The 25,146-nt window shown below is 32.5% G+C and overlaps 1 protein-coding gene across 1 annotated transcript in view; it reads right to left on the bottom strand.

Annotated features, from left to right (window-relative positions):
* Positions 1 to 6,415: 6,415 nt before the first annotated feature.
* The window catches only part of LOC107172910 (uncharacterized), a 228,665-nt gene continuing 209,934 nt past the window's right edge, over positions 6,416 to 25,146 (bottom strand). Inside the window, exon 3 of the mRNA XM_089222925.1 lies at positions 6,416 to 10,961. Coding sequence (XP_089079051.1) covers positions 10,783 to 10,961 — 179 coding nt within the window. The 3' untranslated portion in view covers positions 6,416 to 10,782. The remainder of the gene's footprint in view (positions 10,962 to 25,146) is intronic.

Here is a 25,146-nt window from a genome sequence, read left to right as displayed (position 1 = left end):
ATTTCGTCAAGCTTTGTCTCGGCGCTTGCATAAACACAGTTTTGCCAACTTCAAGACATTTCGATTTGAAAAAAAAAAAAGCTCATACTTACAAACTTGTAACGCTCACTGATGGTGGCAACACTGCGCACATTTTTAGTGCCAAGAAAAAATACCGATAATTGAGACAAAGGACGAGATCTCGCTGGAACCGTTAGGTACCAGAGAGTTTTTATACGCGATCTTAAAATTCATGTTTCGAGTAATTTTGTTGACATTTAAAATCAAATTTCGTAGCCATTGTGAGGTCAACGCGTTAACGAAAATTATAATTATTAGTTGGTAATTTTTAATTGGAGACAATTTTAAGTCGTTAATAAAATATAGTTTTTACGTGTTTGAAAAATAAAAATAATAAAACCATAATTGTGTTGCTTAATTTATTTTTTATCGCTAACGCAAACTCTTCTTGGCATTTTACATTTTTGATTGAAAAATCGGATATCGAATAAGTATTAATAGTGTTTAGGCGAGTGGAGTGAAGTGGTACCATGCATGATATTATTATGTTTGATTACTACTCCGCTCATCATGACCTAACATAGACCTGCTATACTTATTTAAGTTGGAAATTCGATTTGAATTCGGCTATATACATAGTACGCTTCTATAAACTCTACAAAATATTATTTTAAATAACGAAAATGAATTTCGTGGTTCAAAAGCGCAACAAAAAAATAATAGTAAAAAGAAAAGAAAAGTATTTCTTACAACAGTAAAACTCGTGAAAATTAGTTTTTATATCAATTGAAGAATGTGTGACTTTTCAAAAGTATCGTTGTATTATAAGTTTGATGTATCAATGCCGTATGTATAAAACAGCTGTCGCCAACTGGTGGTCCGCGTTAAAGATTTGATGGTCTACAGAAAAATTTGAACATTATTTGTAATGTTATGAGTTTATGACCGTTATATGCGAAAGTGGTGTTACTGGTTTATAATGTTGCTGTATGTATAGATCCGGTTCACAACAAATAAGAATAAACGCATAATAATATTGTTTATTTATTTATTGCCGACTGTTATGATATAAATTATGATATATAAATATAAAGACCAGCTAATTCCCAAATCTCACATTAAAACTTTTTCAATACTTTTATTTTTTTTATTATTTATTTTACGATTTGAAATACCTACACAATCTGTACAACATAGCACAATAAGTATATATGATATAATTATAATAGTAGCATGAATATTTTAAATCAACAAATCACTCATTGGTGATACTTGGCTGGGAATTAACGCTGTCTAAAGAGTCAGTACTTAACAGTAACTAACTTAAATAATTTTGTTATTAATAACAAAACATTTTATCGATATCTTATAAAATATGCGTTGATTTTATTTTTATTTTTTTTAACTTGGTATTCAAGACACGAGTATAAGATAAAAGTGGTCCGTAGAATTTACAGTTATGGATTTAGTGGTCCACGAGCTCCGAGAGGTTGGCGACCGCTGGTATAAAACAATAAGATACAAAGAGCATATATTTTATAAAAATAGGCAATTAAAATTATATTTTTTTATTATATAATTAAAAACAAAAAACGTTATTCGTGAAACATCGCGTACGATTGTACAAATGACTATAGTCACGGTGATAAAAAAATATAATATTATAATACGATAGTATTATTCTTGTCAGGGCCGGCGAAAGCTATGGGCGACCTGGGCGACTGCCCAGGGCGCCAGCACGGAGGGGCGCCAAACTGAAAATTATTTTTATTTATTTATCTTTTAAAACGCATTAACAATCTATACAATTTGAAATATTCATTATCTAATGTCGTTTTAATTGAAGATGCATCTTCAATAAATTGTCTCATATAAGTCATATTTGTAGAATATAAGAATAATATAACAGTGCATCGATACCGCTGGTTTTGATGTAAAAATAATACACGGAACTATGGAAGCATACCACCATTACCACCGCATTTGTGTGTGTCAATAAAATATATAGATGGTCGTAATAATCATTATCTTATTATAATATTTACCTATTTATAAATAAAATCATATAACTAGACGATTAAGGCTAGATTCGTTAGAAAAACCGTGGCGGTAAAACCCATTCGGACCTTACGGTGAAAATACCGCAGAGTAAAGCGGAAATCAAAAAGACACCATTTTATTGTCTGACACACACAATTATTTATTCAATTTATTGTTTTCGACGAGCTCTCGCTCCGTACGGTCTGCTGTGTAATGTCAAATACTCAAATGTATAAGCTAACAAGTAACTGCCAACCATAGGCGCCCGCAGGGGGGTGCAAGCTGGGGCATTTGCCCCCCTGGCTTTTTCAAAATATTTTTTTTAATTGAATGTTTTAAGATAAATGACTATATACTATACAACAAATTTAAAATATAAAATAAGTTGTAATATAATAAAATATAGTACATTGTATACGAGTATAATAAAAAACGTTATTATTTTAAAACACCTAGTAAAATTATAATATTTATCCTCAAATCCTAACATTGCCCCCCCCCCCCCCTAGAAACATTTCTGTGGGCGCCAACAGGTAATCAATATTCATATGATCATATATTTTGTTTAGTAAATTTGTACATTGTATTTTGGTTTCTTTTTTACAATAAATTCCGTTTTAATTAATAAGTAGTTAATGAAACCAGAAACACAATATTCCTATATTATAGGCATTGGTGGGCTGGTGGCGTGAAATAATATAATACTATTTGATTTGATATTTTATGTTAATGGATATACTTTGAATTTTGATAATTGATATGAATATATGATGATATATAATAATTAATATATGGCGCAACGGTCGATATAACGTGGTGAATCGCACATTCGCATATTTATTATTATGAAAATTAGTATTATTAACTTAACACGTTTTACGCAGTATCTATAAATATGATAATATAAATTTAATATCATTTTAGTTGTACAATTTTATAAGTTAATAAAATAATATGTCTAACCTTATTACAATATTGTTATGATACAAAATACATGCTAATTTTATTAAACTTACTAAAAAACTTAATTTTAATACTACTCAAACTAGTCTTGGTGGGGGGGGGGGGGGTGTTGTGTTAAGGGCGCCAAAACTTCTTGCGCCGGCCCTGATTCTTGTCATTCGAAATCGAATCACATATCGTATTCGCATATTTGGTTCAAACGACGACTTTAATACCACTTCGAATCGTCAATGTAGATAGGAACTGTCAAAATTCAAAATGAAGAATTTTGTTTATAATATCGTACCGATACGTATAATACTAAAAGCGTAATACGTCCAGAAATTTAAAATATAATTCTGTCATTTATTTCCTTATAAATTCTACGAGGATTGAGTGATAAACTGAGATAATTAAACGACTTAAATGACTCCTGAAAATTAATCTTCGTATCAAATTCGAACCTTGACGTTAGCTCAAATAAACTCCAATTAATACCTATGTGAATGCAATTTTTCTGGTATAAATAGTGTACCTATACATTTCAATTTTTTTTTTTTTTTTTTGATCCAACAACAGCATTCGATACATCGAAATACGAGTAGTTGTGTAATAGGACTGATAATTTGACCTTTAAAGAATATCCCTATAGAATCGCTTATAGACGACGGGTCGTGGGTCCAAAAGTATCCAACCCCACCCTTATCGAAAAATAAAAACATGACCTATTTCTAAGTTTTACAATATAGTTTCGTTATATTTTGTAGCATTAAAATGATTTATTATTATTATTTTTAAATTTAATAATATTCTGGTCTATTTTGGGAGTCGTATATACAGTTTTTATACTTCCAGACCCAGCTATGAGTATTGTCAAGGATATAAAAACATACTACATATTATTTTTATTCAATAAATCGATAAAAAAATAAAAAGTTGTTCGGCGTTGTGATTTTTTTCAGCTGACGTATATAAAAAATAATAATCATATTATGTATTCGATCATCATTGGACCGGACTTCATATGACGATAAATTATAATAATATAATATACTATTTATATACCAGTTATTATTATGAAAAAAAAAAATATATTGGTATATCGATATGGCAAGAATAATATAATAAATTATACTATTTCACCGACTCAAATTCCCAGAATTGCCTATGGGACCTCCAAAATTCTTTTTATAGTTTTAATAGTCATATTACTGTAGGTACCGATGAAAAGAGACGATTTTCTGGATTCGTGTCAGCAACTATCGAAATTATATAAGCCATGCATAATATATTATGATATTATTACCATCGGTTAGGTTAGGTTTAAGGTTTTAAAATTGCACGACATTTATTTTTTCGAAATATTTCATTTATGTAAAGAATAAAAAAATAAGTAAATTATGTTTTATAGTGTATAATCGTAAACTTACAGGAAGAAAATATTTTATAAAGCAAGTTTATTGTTTCGAATACTAATAAATAATAGCCAATCTAGGGACCCAATGGGTAAGTTATAAATTAACCGATAATATTATAGTAGGTACCATTTCTATATCTAATTTATAAGGTTTTAACTATACCTACAATAAGTTTATACACAACCATATTAACATAGTAAACCTTTGTCGATAGGTAATTCATTATCGATATTTTATTTTTATGCGTGTGATAAAAAATATGTGTATATAATTTTTTTTGAGAGAGGTACTATTTACTATACTATTATGTTTACTGTCAACACAACCACTCTGTATGATGTCTTATATATCTGCGTATTTTACTCGACCGAACATTTGGCACGGCGAAACGTAATAACATAATAACAATATCACGTCGGACGTCGTAAATTAACCAACCGCCGTTTTATTACTCTCTCCGGTACAACGCGACACCATTATACAAAGGCGTATCCGGGGGAAGTGGACGGTTGGGGAGAGTATGGAGAAGAGGCGAGGGCGTGATGGCTGTGTCTCTGCTCTCGTTTTTTCTTTCTTTTTTTTTGTCTTTAGAATATTTAAAGATTTTATTGGCGAACAGTTCCATCCGTACACACTCGCTTGTGTGACGTATTTAATTTTATATATATATATATATATATATATTTTATCGCCTACAACCGACCACGATAAATGCTCTGAAAAACATCGTTTTAACTTTTTTTTTATGACGCCTAATGATATCACGACGGCAGTGAACTGAACCGTCGAACTGACCTGTTATCGATGAAAAAAACACCTTTTACATAATTTCGACCATATTATTCGTTAAAAACGATGACTACACCATAATATCCTTGATTATTATTATTAAAATTACTAGCGAAAACAGTTTTTCAATTACGATTTGTTTCAACGTGATTCGTTCGTTACACAAGCCGCGGCAACGTTTCAAAAACACTGTGGAATAAATATTGTAATAAGTACTAATAACTATGTCAGTGAAAATGGAATTTTGTTAGATCCAATAGCGTTAAACAGTGTTCGTTTCAATAGGAATGTCTTTAGAATAAAATGTGCGTACTTACATTTCTCTTAAATTTATTTATTGTATGCCATTTTTAAATTAGATACTATGGCAGTATATACAATACCCGTTTGAGCGGTCACAAGTTTCAGAAGTCATTCACGGCCAGGAAAACATGTCTTAGATGTTCTGCCATCTATTCATAGAAATTATGGCGCGGTGCAAAATGAGTTCTCAGAAAGTTGTAAACCCGTGCGTGCGACTAAAACAACTTCCACTTGATTTGCTTTTTAATATCAGAGTTATTTTTCTATTTCCAATTTTATTGGTTCGTTATATTGTGTATCGCAATTGAACGCATCAAACCACAGCAGGTGTCTCGCGATGTTGGTTTGATATATATATATATATATGTTTTTCGTCTTCTAACCCCTAAACCAGTGAAAACAGTTATAACAGTGTGTTACGCATACTTACATTTAATACGATTCCAACCCTATAAAGAGCGCCTTAAATCGACCGTCGTGTAAGTCGTTATGGCGCCTACATTTATAAGTTCAGTGTGAGTATAATATTCTGTGGCGAATTTAATGCTCGACACACGACTTGGCGATCTAAATCGAACACCAAGAGAGGAGAGGCATTGATTGACTCGTCATCAGGATACTTTCAATCAGCGACGGAGGAAATAATACCCCTACTCTCAAAACTAGAGGCCGCCAATCCATTGTGGATTTAAGCTTCGCTTCTCCAAAACTGGCGGCACTGATGAGGATAACGCACTGGAGAGGATAACGCACTGGAGAGTTGGCGCCAAACGGTCTCTGATAGCAGGTACCTAGAGGTTATCTGAAACTGAGACATGAGCGTCACGCCGTCGTCAGAAACTAAAATATTATTAACAGCGGGATATAGTTAAATGAAAGGAAAACGAATAGTGAAGTAAAAATTTAAAAAAAAAACGAAAGGATTACTTTTTAAAGTTCAATGTTTTTTTTCGTTTTTAATTGTATATATATGTATAGTTTATCGACAGTCGAATCCAACATGATTTCTCGTCTCAATAAAATTAATAAAATCTTAAAATGTACAAAGTTTAAGCCAGGAAAAATAATTAAACGAATATAATGATAATAATGATAATAATTATAATTATAATATTATACTATGTATTTATAAATATTTATAATACACATATGTATACAGATATAATAATATATATTGTAATATTTTAGATGTAAAACAATAATAATAATAATAATAATAATAATAATATACACATCGTCATCGTAACAATAACATGACAGACGTAATATTATATTATTTCGGAACGAATAACAAATAGATGTTATTATGTATTAATATTATGTATGATACGACGCATGCGCCTAAGGTCGCAAGCTTCACATCGTGTTATAATAATAATATTATTATAATTTGTTATTATATAATAATGTAAGTATATAAATGCGTTATACAGCATATACAATATAACGTATATATAAATTATATAAATATAATATGCGATATAGGTATGTTAAAACATTTTTTTTCCCTTAAAATACTAATAATACTCATATATTTTGTACGAATTATAAAGGTTAAAAACGTAGGAGGAGAAAAATCAACGAAACAAATCAAAACACCACGGGCTGCAAGAGAATCCTGTTCGAGATCTTTGGCCCGACGACCACAACAAGTAACGTTTTTTCGTATTTTTCCTCATCGCACCATAATATTATTATCATTATCGTTCCTATCGTAAAATCATCATCTCCCAACGATGGCGTGCGCGAAAAATTCTGGACGAGACGCATTATACGTAGGTATGATACTATTATTATAAAATGTAAAACGATTGGCGCCGCGGGTCATTGCGTCGACTAGAGAACGATATGATAGTAATATTATGATTTAATGTTATGATATCACGCGATAAAAAATGCAATAGAAATTTTTCTAAGAAAATTCGATAGAAATGTAAATAATAAAAGTTGTGCGACGATGACTATATTCGAAATTATTTAATTTTTAAACACGACTTATCTAACAGTAGCAGTTTTTTATAGGTACACCAAAGATCGCTGTCGTGATGGCAGGATTTGCGGTTGATGGAGATAGGTTTTTGAAAGTAGTATGCAGGGCAAAATATAACGGGTAGAATTTGGTTTGGGGACAGTATTTTAAGTATTTACGTTATTTTACTACGTAATACAATAATATTATGATAATATTAATGATGATTATTAACATTAAGAAAGACTTATATAATTTTTTTTTCTTTAAATGAAACAAAACATTTTCGCAATAATTAACTAAATGGTATTTATCTTTCTAAGCATTAGCCTAATAATAAAAATGATGATAATAATAATAATAATAATAATAATAATAATATTATAGCAGTAAAACACACAATTATAGTCTAATAACAATTATAACGAAAAAAAAAAAATTAAACAAAAAATAAAAACACAATGGTTCCATACTTAAATATACGCAACAAATATCTGGCTCTAAGGTGTAAGGTGCGGTCTTTCTACAGGCGATAAAGAATAATAAAATAATCATAAAAATAATAATCATAATCATAGTACCTATAATGGTAGATTATTTTTTTTTTTTTATTTATAAATTTAACAATAATAATGATAATAATTTTCAAATATTATAATTTTATGTAAATACCAACACATGATGTATTTTAATAATTATTATATCATATTAAACATATGTGGTACGAACAAAAACGAAATACAATTAATAAATAAATAAACAAAAAACTTAAGTTTAAAAAAAAAAATGAAACAATAAATTATCATAACAGAATATTTTGCAAATTATCAAATAAATAAACATTTTGTAAATATAAAATATAACATCGAGAACAAATAATAATTAAGCAATTATAAAAACGAAAACAAAAACAATAACGCCACATTTTTTCGTCATTTTTGTATAGGTATGTATATATATATTTTTTTAATTTACTGGCCCCGTTTCTTCTCTTTGCGCTACGAAACATGTATACAGTTTATTAATTATTATATTATTAAAATGTAAAATGCTTATATTATTTTAATTAATAAATTTTAACTTTTTTTTTTACTATTTTGTTATTGTTATTTCCGTTTTATTTTTCAATAGAACGCCGATCACGTATCGTTTTTATAACATGTTATTAAGTATTATTACTCGAAAATCGAGATTTCATAATATAAATTATTGTACATAAATTCACTGCGACGGTAATTTTGTTCGCCATAATATCCTTATTAATAATATTATTATTATTTCGTCTGGCAGTGGCTCGCCCGCGTGCGAGCAGGGACAGTCGATCGGAGCCGCGCGGAGATTTTTGATTAAGGTTAATATACTTTTTAGTAAAGAGGAAGATGGCGGAAGGAAGTGATGAAATCGTCACCCTGACGTTGTATTAAATCGTATATATATATATATATATTTTTTTTTTTATGTATAAATAATTATAATTATAATAATATATTATGATAAGTTTTTTCTTTTATTAAATTAAAACGAACAAATTTCAATATAGTAATAGAATAATATAATATACAAGAATAAAATTGATTATTATTAAATAATCACATCATAATAATAAATAATATTATGTAAGTATTATTATTGGTCGATGAAACGCGATAATCACAAAATTATGGAAATGCAATTATGTTTGAAACGGCGTAAATACAATGTTATAATTAATTATCATGTAATAGTTTAAAATATTTATTTATGTGGTTTGGAGTGACTAAAAACCTAAGAAACGTCGCACTAGGCGGCAAGAGCACGACCGTTATCATCATAATAAATGAACGATATACACATTATTATTATTATTAAATAAATAGTCCTATAACTATAATACCTAAAGAAGGAAAAATATTGACTATCGGATCTAGTAAATCAGTTCTATAAATGTCTCATTGGATCAAAACACATTCATCTAATATTTAATATAATCATTATAATATTTTAAAAACGATAGTAATAAACTTATGAATAATAATTTTTTTCATGCTAAATTTTCATAATAAATTGTTTAATTTTATTTACAAAGACTACTATAATTATTTTAATAATTATCATTTAGGCAATAATATAATATTATGCTATTTACAAAAATGTTTTTTTTTTTTTTTTGGTTTCCTCACAACTCAAAACTCTTTTAAGACCACAGATCTGCGATTATACATAAAAAAATAATAATGTTATTAAATTAAAATTTCGTATCCGTCACATGCCGGTCGCCGTCGATTATCATGCATATTATATTATGCTCCCTCTGCGGAGGGCTTACATGGTCTTGTACGTGACATAACGAATGTGTGCGCCGACGAACGGTCACTTATATTTCATAGTATTAACTTGAAATTTAAAAAAAAACATCGTGACGATAAACGTAATTTATAATTTTATTTTTTTCTAACAAATTACAATCAGGCGCGGCCAGTGAATGCGAACGCCTGGGATTTTTAACGATTTTGATCATTAGGCTCCGGAGTCATTATACACATTATTATATTTACACAATGATTTTATACATTTATCATACGCGATAAGGGCTGTTAATATTATATTATAATATATTACTTTAACAGTTTAATATTAATAATAATAATATAATGATGATATTGATAAGAAACTGAAAACGCGTCATAATATTATTACTTTAACGGTATTATAATAATGGAATTATTAATATGATCGTCCCAGACGATAACAATATTATTTTATGTTCATGAGGTTATTTTAAATTTAAAAAAAAAATTATATCTTAATCGTCATAATTTTTTTTTTCATTTTTTTTTCTATCAATTTTCATAATTATATATTTAAAAATTATTTTAATGCATTTATTATAGTTTTGGTATTGAAATAATTATTTTATGTACACACGTGTATTTTACGTATATTGAATACAATTGTACATATATATATATATATATATGCACAAATGCACGTGTACTACTGGTAACAAAATATTATGTATAAACGTAAAATATATAAATAATTTAATAATAATAATAATAATAATAATAAATTACAATAATAATTAAATAAATACCACCGTTTTTCCGGAAACTTTATCTATGCGCGTCCGTTTGTCTGTGCTTGTGTATGAATATGTGTGTGTGTGAGAGAGAGGGGTATTTAGTTTTAACGAGTTCTAACATAATATCGTCAGAGGGTTGTTGTAGCGGAGGTAGCGGTTAGGATGGTAAAACGGTAGTGTGTGTGTGTGTGTGTGTTTTGCGCGTTTTTTTCTGTTCGTGTGTGGATGTGGGTGTGTGTTCGTGCGTCGTGTGCTTGCGTTTAAGTGAAGTGCCGTTTCTTGTGCAGCGCCAAATGGTCGGACCTGGAGAAACATCGCTCGCAATGGCGACACTTGAATGGTTTGGCGCCAGTGTGCTTGCGGTAATGGCGGGTCAGCTCGTCCGACCGGGCAAAGCTCCAGCCGCAGCCGATCCACTCGCATTTGTATGGCTTCTCGCCTGCAACGAATGAAACGGAAATAAATAATAATATGGAGAATTTTTATAATTATTATTTTCTTAAACACTATATTATTATGTTATAAGAAATGATGCACTAATGTAAGTAGTAATCACAAATGCACTGCGTGATAATATCATGTGTATATTATTATCATTAATCGTTTAAAAATTATTTTGCATTATTTTGGACAATATAATGGCGAGAACAGTGAATGACGACGATCATAAGTTATTATATTATAATATATTGAAAACAATTTACGTACAAAATGTATAATTCTAATAATAATTCCAATTAAGGACAAATATAGAGTAAACATAAGAGCACCTTATTTAATAAAAGTTTACTTAAGGGTAATTAGGTAGGTAATGTAAAATAATAGGTAATTGATGTAAATTATTTAACATAATTAATACAGCTATTTAAAGTGTTAATAATAAAGACTCGTGATAAAATTCGCAGCTAGAGGAGATATTATAGAGTACAAACCAAATTTAAAATAAAGTTCCTTTACTGACAGAAACTCATACCAATTTGTACAATAAGCTAAATAATTAAGTGGCAAAATTGTATATTGTTCGAATGGCTTAAATACCGAGTTGAGATGGGTTCCATAAAATATTGATCCATATCCCGCAATCAAACGGAATAATGAACAAAATAATATTATAATGTTATAGACATTGAATATCCTACTAATAACTACAATAAACGTTATTATTAGTCTAACAGTATATATTATTTTCAATAAAATTATCTTATAATAACTTACAAAATAAATAAGGTATTTAAAATAATTGGAATTCTCCCCGAGTAATAAACTCGAGAAATTCATTAACCAGACAATCATCATAATGTATATTAGCTGTTGAATAACTTTCCTTTGTTTAATATGAATAAGACATATATTTTTATGTTAATACACGATAATACCTATTATAATTAATTGTGGTGTGACAAATATCAAAGTATAATATTATAATTTAAAAAAATAAGTCGATGGGGTTATAGTATGGAATTATTGCTACTGTAAATATAAAAAATAAAAATTTGCCAACTAGCCCTTCAAAACCGGTAACCCGCGTCAGTAGAACACCTCTATTACCCCTCCCCCCACCAACAACCAAACTACACCAGATCGTGCATGCAGTAAGTCCTCGAGTTTCGGCCATTCCGCATTATATTCTACTATTCCCGTCGAGCGGTCACATTATTTATATCGTTACTTTTAACGAATATCGCAACACTCCGGACGAGGCGGTCGTGGCTATTTCGGTGTACGAAATTTAATGATAATGTACACTAGTGGAGTGCAAGCCCACTCGGAGGTCTCGGCCGGTCGATCAGTGATAATATTTGGACATTATGTATTTTATTAAAGATTATTATTGTATATGTGTTTGGCGAAAATGCTACCGACGCACGGCGAAAACAGAGCAAAAGAAAACAGTACACATAATAATATTGTACGGATTTCAATAATAATCGGCTGTAACAGTATAAAGTACAAACACAACGCAAAACGCACGCAACGACCGCGCCAAATATATATTTATATATAACGACTGGGACACAATAATAATAATGAGAGAGATAGAGAGAGGGCGAAATCGATCGGAATCGCAGACCGCCGTAATGGCGGCTCGTTCACGCGTTCGGCGAGATAATATTATAAATATAAACGCCGAAAAAAAATCAACGAATTCTATGTATATAAATACAAATTGTATACAGCGTGCGTCCCAAACGACTGTTATAATTATATACAAAAGGGTTCGACTGGTTCGAGTGACATTTTTTTTTCGAGACGGTTTTAAATAATAATAATATTCTTGACGAGTTTCCCGCCGCGGCCGCGTTCTGTGTAACGTTATTATACGCGTGACACCTAAACACAAGGGGGTGGGCGGTGATGAATTAATAAAAAAAATTGACTTGAGTTTGTCAAAATAAGTTACTTTTTGATATAATGAACCACCGAATGAGTTATAATATATTTTTAAATGTTAATGTTAATATGGGAAAAATTTAATGATCTTAAAAAAAATTAGTTCATTCATCTAACCGTGGTCACGTAATATAACGATAGCGCATCCTATTTTTTTTTTTTAATATTAACCAACCACTCCGTTTACTAATATGAATTTCTTCCTATTTCTCTTTCACTTAGTAAAGTAAAAAATAATTTCGCTTTATCATTCTCTTGCAGTGCTGTGTGATTTTGCGAACTATAATATTAGGTCTTTTAAAATTTTAACCATAATAGTTTTAAATTTGTATATACACAGCCTTATCTTAGCACATGCCTATTATATATTATTTAATGTAACTGAAAATCCTTTGTCCGTGCATATTTGATCTCGATCGATATTCCCTCCTAACGTAGTCAAGTTTTACCCCGAGGTTAAAGTTTTCAATTGGATTATTATATTATTTACTAGTGACTTTATTAATGATTAAATTAAGTGGCACAGCAGTTAGTTTTAGTCTGACGTAGAGTTTAAAAAATTATTTTTTTGTGACATTAATTTTAAGGCATATTCGATTATACTATCAAACCAACAATGGCGATTGAATAATTAACGCAATACGACCGTCATATAATACAAATTAAATTTTGTAACGATAATAATAAAAACAATCATTATAATTTCGTATTATTACTATAAATATTATTGTTGTTCGCAGCTATATCCTTGTGGGAATTTTGCCGGCAGTGCGAATTTAAGTTTTAATTTGTTTTAATATCAACAACAACCAACGACGACGATAATATTAAACACGTTTAAATGTCCCAAGTTTCCCGGTTGTTCTATTTATCGCATTATATTTTGGTACACTCAAAAAGTTATTACTGTTCATGGTGATTAATAAACGCAATTGAGACATTTTTTTTTTAATTTCTCAACAGGATAACCTAATGACAAAAAATAAACTAATAATTAATTGTATGTAAAATCGTTTTTCAAAAAAGTTATATTTTGGTGAACAACCAAGCGTAGTGAACATAATTCGTGTTTCTATACAACTCCCAAAACACTTAATTATTATGTTATGAATACTGGGTAATTAATTTAATATCACTTTCTTAGTTATAAGTTATAACAGTTGCAATTGTAATTAATAATATGAATTTAAAAAAAAATGTGTCGAATGAAAAACCTTTGTTATGAACTAAAAATTCTCAAGTTTGAATAATTTATAATATTCAAAATGTTTACACGGAATTTTTAAATTAAATTTAGACCTTACACGTTTGAAATATGCGTTCAAAAGTTTTCCCATTATAACTTTTTAGATTTAAACTGTCCGAATAACGCTAGACAACAGATGCCAACGGTCTCCTGCGGAGTCTGATTCTTCGCCACGCAGTCAGAAAATTATGTTTTCAAACAAATTTCGATAATTCTCATTGAATTATTAAATAAAGTATCGCTATTTTACGTTTTTTCCTCATCTACTATTCGTATCGAAACACGCTGTGACGCTAAACGAAAAACGATTGTGTGGATATCACTGCATAATATACGAACTTATCCAGACATGATAATATATAAACTAGTAAATTCGTATTAAAACTTTTAATTAAATTAACAACGAAAATGACTCAGTACGCGATATATTGTAATGCCAAAAAAACATGGTTAAAAAAAAAAAAAACACTCATGATTTAAAAATGAACTATTACAACTTTATACATTTTTTTCGTGACATAAATAATTCATATGTTTGTTACGTGTATAAAATATTCAGACGTAATTTATCTGTGTATGCATTTGAAATTGTTTAGATTTTTAGCTTACCGAGCTATTGGTTTTTGCGTGTAATGTGTTTTTTTTTTCTGAAAATATATTAATTTTTTTTCAGGGTCAGTAAAAGTACTTTAAAAGTCTTATGAACCCCTCGAATTGAACACAATAATGGCACTTTAGTTTAAAGGGGTAATTTTTAATTTTTTTTTCTGTTGGTTTTAAAAACGCAATCAGAAAAATGTAAAAACCAAACAATGAAATACACGAAACGACCATTTCCCCCAAAATGGATGCGTAAATAAAAAAAATGATATTATTGGAAACCATTGCTTGGTTAAATAATTATATTTGTATTACAGTTTAGACTTTAAAGAATCGACACGGTTTTCGTTTCATATATAATATTAATATTGTATGAATTGAGTAGCAAATGCTATTTAAAAAAACAGTATGTACATTGTACGAGTATGAGAAATCTTGACTTACACACATCGACGGCCGTTGTGTACTATATAAAACTGCGTGTAACGATAAATTATAAATAAATTAATAAATAATGCTTATAACAGTAATATGATAATATTGAAGAAATAAGTAAAATTCGTTGTCAATGAACAATAATCATGCAATTGTCGTCCGAGATAAAAAAAAAAAAACAATACCATGCACGTCTGTAGGTATATAGGTAGTTTATTATTTATTATGTGTAGGTACATTATGTCATTATTATTATTATTATTATTTTACGTACAGTGCACTGTTCCGCCCCGCCACCACATTGATGTCCCCAGTGACCGAGATCAAGAAAAAGAAAAAAAAGGTCGTAAGTCCACGCGCGTATTACACGCACGCGTCCTTTTCGGCAACCCAATAACAACTCCTACCCCCCCCCCCCCCACCAAAAAAAAAAAATCCTCGGGAGAATTGTGCTCGGTCACCCGCCTCCAGTAATTCGAGACGAACGAATCACGTCTGAAAATCGATACAATATTAGGTTATATTTTGTATATCATTATACGATATTATACGAGTGTGGTACCCGCCGAACTGCTTTCGAAATCTATACGCGACCAACGTGCGATTCCGGAGTCAGTACAATATTCGTAGTCATATAAAATGAAAATAATATACATCAAATAAAACAATAAAAATAATGCTTACGTTCTTATATTATTATTATGACTTGTCGAATGATATTATAATGATGCATCACATATTTTGTTTTTAACTCCCATGGGCCGAGAACTAACCTAACCGGAAACAACGTTGTATCAAAAATGCCTATCCAAGACGCCGTGTCATAATAATGTGTTATTTTTCATAATATTTTATCCTAACTAGAGGACGTAATCTGGTGCAACGTGATCGCTTGCATGTTAATGTCGATCACGTCGCATTAGTTTCATATATACCTTAGCACTATAATATATAGTTTTGAAAATCGTTTATAACATATTTGATACACATTAGAAATTTAAAATGTGATCACTCCGCTCTCATCGAAACATAAATGCACCAATACTTAAAATTTGAAAATCCAACAATTTTCGATGACAGAATCTTGAAATTCTTAGTTTCATTTTCACCAACCGCAATCTATATAAGGACAATAGTCACAAGATACCGATGAACATCATGTTTTATATGTAAGCAGAGAAGACCTCCACCGTGCTGTATGTTCTCTTTATATTTTGTACGCTTTGGTTATTTCTTCTAATTATGCCTGAACGTTAACAGTTGTTTGAACAACTCTACCGAAATATGAATGTTTTCATGTATAATAATATTGTAAAATATCAGAAATGAATAGTTAAACATACGTACGATGACACTGCACGCGTGGATGTTGTATACACGGAGGTGTACGCGATGACTACAAAATTCCATTAGGATAGCCGACGTGGCACAAAAAAATAATCCGGGGCATTATGAACGTGATGCTAGCCAATCAAACACGATACGAGTATAGAACGGTATAATTATATGTACCGCATATATTATTATATACGGTCACCGACATTCTGGAAGTAAATTATCGAGAGAGACCGAAAAAAAACCAAACCCTCGCAAGTGTTTTACCTCACCCCTCCCCGTTTGGCTAACCCCCTTGCCACAATAACGTCCCACCCATTTTTACTTTATACATATACACGTGTCATTATATGACTGCAGCGAAACGGGCCAGAGCAGAGATGAGCGCTATCATTTGGAATGCAAGAAAGCGCGCCCGTCGACGGTCTACGGCGAAACGTGATCTGTTTTTGAACATCACAGGGTGGTCTTATAAGGCACCCTCGAAACGGCGACGGCGACGGCGGCACATAATATATGGGGAATTTCGGCTATTTGTCATCGGGCGTTAAATCCACTCACGCCCGTTGGTTATAATATATAGGATCGACGGGGTCGTGAGCGGTATATAGTTACAGAAAACGATGGTACAATAATAATAATAGTAATAACAATAATGGCGACGATGATATACACGTTCGGGTAGCGAACGATACGCGAATACAACATTACCTATAGGTTCGCGGTTTTTCGGAATAATCAAAAACTCTCTCGGAAACGGCGAGAGACTCACGCTACGTAGACATAAATATAATATGAACGTATATTATTATTATGGGCCAGTGCCGTAGAAACCACCGGTGCAGGCGGTGCAATGCACCGTGGCACTTTATCTTGAAAGGGCCCTACCCCCTTACCGATTATCTGATATAATGTGACCTAAAATATACAACAAAGAAAAAAGAAAATTATGTTATAAAATTATAGGGCACCTACATCCAATTTGCACCGGGGCACACAAGTATCTATAGATACGGCACTGATTATGACGTTTCGAAACATTATACACCGCACCCGCCGTCACCGTATCCGGGATCCTATTAATTTAGTTTACGCTCTTTAAACGAAAATCCCGTGTAGTACGAGTGTCGTTATATTAACATAAATTATATTCGGACGACGATGTTAAGCCAATTCACGAACGCCCCCGCCCCTCATCCTTCCCACTAGCCTATTATCGACTACTCTTCTCCGACTGCCACAAACGATGGCTTTTTTTTCTCGGACCAAAAGCCATTTTATTATCACTTCGAGCCGATCGTGAACGAAATGCGTAGTAAATATGACATATTATACCACTTAAGCGTGTATATAAACCTATACACCAGTTGAAAGTGACATGGGCAATGTTCGAGCAAAATACTAAACAGAGTTTGATTTTTTCGTCACTTTGGCCACATCATATACGTACGACGAGTATATACATATCATATATAACCTATATACTGAATTAACTGATAATAATATACATATGTGTTTAATGTAAAATTGTATATATATATATATGCCGTAACAAAATGAGCTGCTGTTGAGATGTCTCGTGACTGCCCATCAATCACCGACCACGGAAAACAAGCTCTGAAGATTATTTTTCACCACTCCGCGCCGTCTACAACCCTCTACCAACACTCTCTATCGCCATCGTTTCGAATGTCATCGTCGTCGCCCATTAATTACCGTTTCGTCGTCGGGCGATGCGATGGAACAGTAACGGTGCGAAAAAGGGATTTGTAATTACCGGCGGCGACGGCCTATAAAAGCCCGACGACGGTAAAAAGGACGTGGTACACTGTATATTATATAATATAATAAAGGCGAACAGAAAGCCCCGCAGAGTATGTGCGTGTAATATCGAGAGGAGTGTTTAGGCGAGACGATAGGACGCGATCGTTTATAGCGTGAACCGCAGCCGTCAGGTTTATAATATTAAATAATATTATTATTACCATGTTATAATATTATCGTCGTGTCGCGTAAAAAAGGCGAAGCGACGGAGACGAGACGCGTATAAGTGTGATAGTGTCTGATACTGCAGAAGCGGTGGCAGAGCCGCGTTTTACTTAACCGTTTATAAACGCTATCTCCACATCCACCCTTCTAAACCCAACTGGTAGGGGAGGGACAGAGCTGGCATCTGCCAGGTCTACGCTAATTAATACCGTTTTAGAATCAACCCAACAACCGCGCGCCGCCCCATGCAGAGTGACAGAGTAAGTCACTATGCGCACGCTCGCTAGTTTGAAATTTGTCCACATAATGCGAGTTTTATGACGTGGATAATATTATTTTAACACACTCACTCGTAGCCAACTGCCATAAAATAAACTATTATTATATTATATTATGTACACCCCAACGACAGAGACGTGACGTCGTCCCAGTCTTGTTTATCTGGGTTAACGTCCTATAACGAAAGTCCGTACGGAAACAGTTTTGCTTCAGCCATGGCCCTATATAGTTACATAATATACCGTAATACAATAACCCGGTTGAAAATGTTTATTTTGTTCTTCCAAGAGTACGCGATCGAAAATTAGTACAATATGAGTAGATCAGGATTTCCGAAATAATTCCTACCGACCTGCAGAAGTGGACAGTTACATTCGTTTGTGCGAATCGTAGTCCAGTGATAAGAACAAAACGCGAATAAGCCAAATATATAGATACGTACAGTGAACATGAAGACTTTTCAGACAATATATATTATGATTTATACCATAAAGAAATAAAAAACACCAAATAACAATATTCTAAAAACGTTTCTGACCTATTTAATATAGTGTTCTATAAAAGTATAGTACAATATTGAATTTCTGAGTTATACGCGAGTGAATACGTTGATGAAAAATATACTTTGCTTGTACGAAAAAAATAATTATTTTATAAATAATGCCTAATGCCTCTTTTTTCTTTGGTTATGCCCAAAAGTTTTTCTCACAAACGGTACTCTAAAATTTGTGCAAACAGTGCGCCTCAGAACAAATACAGCTGACGCAAATATTTTCGTTATTTTCCGTCTTGCAGCCCTTTCAAAATTCGTTTCACGTTTAAACTTTAGCACTCTGCAAGTCTCATATCCACTATGAACTTCGCGCACCCGTTACGCGCTCGGGGCGTTGAAAGCGAAAAACAAACAGCGGCCATTTTCATCAAAATTCGGTCACGACATTTAATAATATTTAATCTATCTTCTCACCCGCGTCATCATCATCACCACCCACGAGCGTGTTACCGACCGACAACTGTGGATAAAACGATGTTTTGTTTCCGTACGGCACTGCGTGACACATAATTCACTTCCATTCGAGAAAATAAGATGATTCGATAGATATTGAATATTGTCGCATCCGTCGTCGGGTCCACCCATCCGATATAATATACAAATATAATAACGACGTTGATAAAACGGCAATAGAGGAAACTTTAGCGCAAGTCGCCTGCACAGAAATCGTTATCGATACGCCGTCCATTGTCAATCAATCTTTCAGTGTTTAATATTATCATGGCTATACGCATTTAAAAATATAATACTGTATACATTAATTTCAAAAGGAACATAACAATAACATATTATATAGTATATGCTTATTTATTGTATCGTGTCACATAGTCACCGATATCGCGATCACGTCGAAGTGATGTAGGTGATATATATAGCTGGTGTTACTTTAATTAAAATCGGGTTATTGTGGCGTTTTAGAATCACTAACAACACTTAGGACGACGACAAGAGAGTTTTATCGAATAACTCAAGCACAGCATGTCGATAAGTAACGAAGAATAGTTCGACAACGCGAAACCGTAGACGACGTGACATTTTATTATACTATTTCTACGACTAAAATAAATAATGTAATACATTACTCGTTTCGCAAACATTATAAAAACTATTTAAAATCGTTTTCATTATATAATCCTCTTGTAACAGCATACTATTTTCTTTTTTCAATGCGTTTGTATTCAACTTTCGGTCGAGTACTTCCTTTGCGAAACTTTTCGGTATCCTTAAATTTGCCGCAGGGGTCGTAATCGGACACTTTTTACTACGAAAAAAATTACTGCCTCGAAATTAATTTAAAAAACGCAGTATTATTATATAACATAATATATACTTCAAACGGCGACGCTTGAAAAAACTGCGAAATTCATTTCGTCAACCGTGGGACGTTTATTCAAATGACAATAAAATGAACGCGTCTTATACTAAGGGCTGAGTAGTTCAAAATATGCTATTATTTATTTAGTTGAAAAGGCCTGCATGTTTCAAAAAGTATCTATATCCCCCAGTCCCTCTACAATAAAACAATGCAAATTCAGAAGAAGTATTTTAATTATTATACGTTCAATATATCAAATAAAAAATATTTCAAAAAATAAAATAACTGAACATTCTTTTGATAATTTACATAGTTTAAAATATATATATATATGTTTAATTTACTTTTTGATAAGTGAAAATCGATTATTGTTTATCTTATTATTTTAATCGATTAAAAATCAAAATAGAAATTATTATTAGTTAAACGTCTTTAGATATTTATAATTTTCCAATTGCAGTAAAAAAAATCATAATATTATCTACTACTAACAAAATTTAAAATATTATATATTTATTTATTTTTAACCACAATAATTACTAGATAATGAAGCAAACGTTATCTTAAAACAATTTTATTCGCATTTTAAAATTATCAATGAAATACAAATATAAAAATTATATTATATAGTTTTACGTATTTTTTGAATTCCTCCATTAAATGAACCAAACAAGATCCGGCGATTAATTCCTACGTCGAAAATATAATATTATACGTAATATATTAATAATATATTCAAATGGTCGATGACTTTGTCATTTCTTGAGGCTCGTATGCTGTACGGCCCTCGTCTAATTCATACGGAAAACGCCCTCAACGACGACGACAACAACAAAATGTTGCAATCAGACGGTTTTGTTTTCAGCCCATTGATGGGTGGGAGGGGGGTGAAGATTTCCAAGAACGAATAATATAAATATACTTTGTATACGGAGGTGATGGCGACGACAGAAACAGAAACAACAACAACAACAACAGCAACAATAATAGCATAAAATGGGCACGTGTGTTTTTGTATGATTGTTTTCGATGGGATCGTTATCGGCTTATTCGACGCTTTGTAACACCGCCGCTACAACTATCTATTTTGCAATTCCGCAAATCCATCACGCCATTCCAATTTCCGGTATACATTCTCCGGTCGCGTGTAATAATAATAATAACAGTATGAGGCACATTATACGGACCCGGAACGAATAGAATATAATGAGCTCAACCAATCGTTGTAAGGTTATAATTTTAATATATTATGGTTTATCGGTTGGTAGACTTTTGTGGTATAAAATTAATAGGATACCTATAAATTCACAATTATTTTTGTTACGCTACAGTGTGAAACCGTGATCGTGAATTGTAAACCAATATATTTTGTTTTCTAAAACGTGTTATTTCGAGAGTTTGTTGATATTATTTCACCAACAAAAAGTGTGCAGAATTTGAAATCGCATATTCTTATATGTTTGCCTTTCGACCACTTACGGTATTATGATACAGTCTGTCATATTGAGCAGTTCCATTCACACCGATTCAGATGTTAAAGTATGTTGTGTAAATATAAACGAGTCTGAGGGGACCTAATAAACAATTACGATCGATTAAGTGTGGACGGCGCAAGAAGCATATCAATTGAAAATAATATGACATATTTTAATACAGCCAATATAATTATAATATATGATACGAACTATAGATAACTTTTAGGAGCTTTACAATCCGGCACAAATATTAATGTATATAACCGATGCATAGTAATAAAATGAGTCGTTTTGTGTGACCTGCTGAATATACAAACAACGATTTCGATAATAAGTAGGTCTATGCATCGCAATACAATGTGAAACCATGTACGTGGTAAAACGTAAGTATTAGCTGTTCACAGACGATCACATCGATCACTAGAGAGAACGATAAGCCGCGACGAAGACTTAACGTATCCGGCAAAACGTGATTTATTTCAAACATGCACGTTATTTCCGTCGGCCGATATCGAAATGACGACTTTACATACGAACGTGATATAATCGAGCGATGAAAATGATAAAAATATATAACACATCAAACATGTAATGCTCTCATATCGTTAAGACCGACTAGAAACCGTCCGTTTCAATAACAGTATTCATCGCGGAGACTATTGTTCGACGATGAATTCACGAATTCGAGTTATGGCGTGGGGGACGACCGAGACGTGCAATATCCACACTCGACGAGCTTATACGCGTATTATATATAACATTATTATTATTGTGTTCTTACTTTGAACGAGATAGTCTGTTTTGTAGTCAACTATTAAATTAATATTATATTGTATGATTGTTAAACTGGGAGAACAATATATTATCACTGAATGTTAAAATACGTATTATAATACTATCATCGTTATTCGTTGTTAGTTCGAGACTTTGCCTGCGGAAGTGAAAAATAAATAATAATACGTTATATTATACTATGTGTGTATCGCTGAACGTTTGATAAAAAAAAAAAAAATGCCTGTAAGTCTTTAAAAAGTGAAAAATTATCGTCGCAATATTGTGTGAATGAGCATAAGAAATCGGTATTATTATAATATATTATGTTAAATTGAAATGCATTACACATCAATACTTCGTGATGATAATAGTAATACTGAAGTAGTATTAAAATAATAATATTATCATGGTTGCAGTGTACCCGAATTGCCTATATAAGACGCCGTGTAACAATTGTTGAAATTTGTATACCGGTAAATTATAATAATATCAAGATTCAAGACACATATTAATAATATATATTTTTTAACATTGTATTTACATACAAGAAAATACAATATCAGACGGTTAACTGGAATGTATATCGATGTAAAATAATGCTTCACCTACTAACACACTTGTGATTATATAGTATAAACTATGAGCTAGACCTGGTTAAATAGTAATTACTAATTAATTTGGTGGGGAGGATGAAAGTTTTATCATTGTTTGAAATACGCTTTAGTCTCACAAAAGTCGAATTTATAAATGTGTGGTATAGTCTTAGAAATCACCTGATAGTTTCACGATTGTACAGGTTAGGTTAGGTGTACCAAGGTGAGACATAGCATTTTTACGACGTAGGAGGTGGTGAATCGCAAGAACTCACAGATTTTTCCGATTCATTTAAACCGATTACAGTTTACACATTACGAGCTTTATGCTGAGACGAGGCGGTGTTTGACTTTTTGCTCCGGGCGACGCACTGTATACAAACGGATATAATGTTATAATATACGGGTTGATACCACGGCGGGATAGAGGTGATCCGATTGGGAAAATGGTTGGCCGAGGTCGATTCAGCCGAAGTTTCGCGATAAATTACGTTTCACGGGCCGCTGGTTTCAGCAGTGTGGCCGTCGTATAACACGCTGCACAGTGTCCGCGAATCGAACGCTCGCGCGAACGGCTTGGCTAACGTTGTTTGAATATTTTAAAGCCGATCCTAATTACGTCTCGTGATTTATGACGGGTCGCTGCGGTCTAACCGAGGACGCGCGATGCACGGTCGTGTGGTATACCTAAATATACGCGAACGCCCTGTATATATATGCACACACATAAATATATATATATATATATATATTAGTATATATGTTTCAGTAGCCACCACCGCACTCCTTCGTCGAACAACACTCACGCTCCATCAAACCACCGCCTCCACCAACGCCACCAAAGTCGTGTTCGGGGTATAACGAGCCGACGACGACGACGACGATAATAATAACAGTAATAATAATAATAATAATAATAATAATAGTAATAACAGAGTCATCGGACGGCGGAGCTTAAACCCGAGCCAGGCGATGCTGCGAGTGCGGAAGCGGGGTGACATATACATTGTGGCCGAGGACTTTTGCAGCCGGAAACAATGACAGTGTCGGGTGCCCGGAATGAAAAATGACAGTTGACCGTAGAGGTTCTTCTGTCGTCAATCAAAATGTCACTTGATCCTCACCGCCACCACCTCCACCCGCAACCGACGTTTCGGGTAGTAGTTGTACGTATATATACGGTGCACGATTCCGCCTATTCCAACGACCCCCCTTCCCCCCACACCGAGGTCGTTCTTCCAGCCGGTCACGAGTTTTCATGTATACACGTATATATATACATGCACACACCGGGATTGTCGTGTGTCCTTTAATTAGACTCTCCGCGAGGAGGGTAGGTTTCGGGGTAAGTTTGAAACGGGATTACGTAGCCCGTTGTCCCGCCGCGCTAAAACCTTTTCGGACAGTTCATAACCGCAACCGCTTCTTCTGTAGTCATGGAAGGGGAGGTGGGGGTATATATTATATTATGGCTACAGCCTCTGACTATATAGTATACACGTGCGATGGTAGAGGCGGCGGTGTGATGGTGGATTTTTTCATTAGTCCGAGAGAAAGAGAGAGAGAGAAATAATAATAATGAGAACTGAGAGCTGAACGAAAAAAATCTATTTACAACCCCTAGGTTACGGGAGTATTA

This window comes from Diuraphis noxia, unplaced genomic scaffold, assembly GCF_037042655.1.
Source record: "Diuraphis noxia isolate RWA-SAM2 unplaced genomic scaffold, SU_Dnox_SAM2 contig0003, whole genome shotgun sequence".
NCBI lineage: Eukaryota > Metazoa > Arthropoda > Insecta > Hemiptera > Aphididae > Diuraphis > Diuraphis noxia.
Note: the sequence above shows the minus strand (reverse complement) of the source record. Positions and strands in the feature narration are given on the sequence as shown.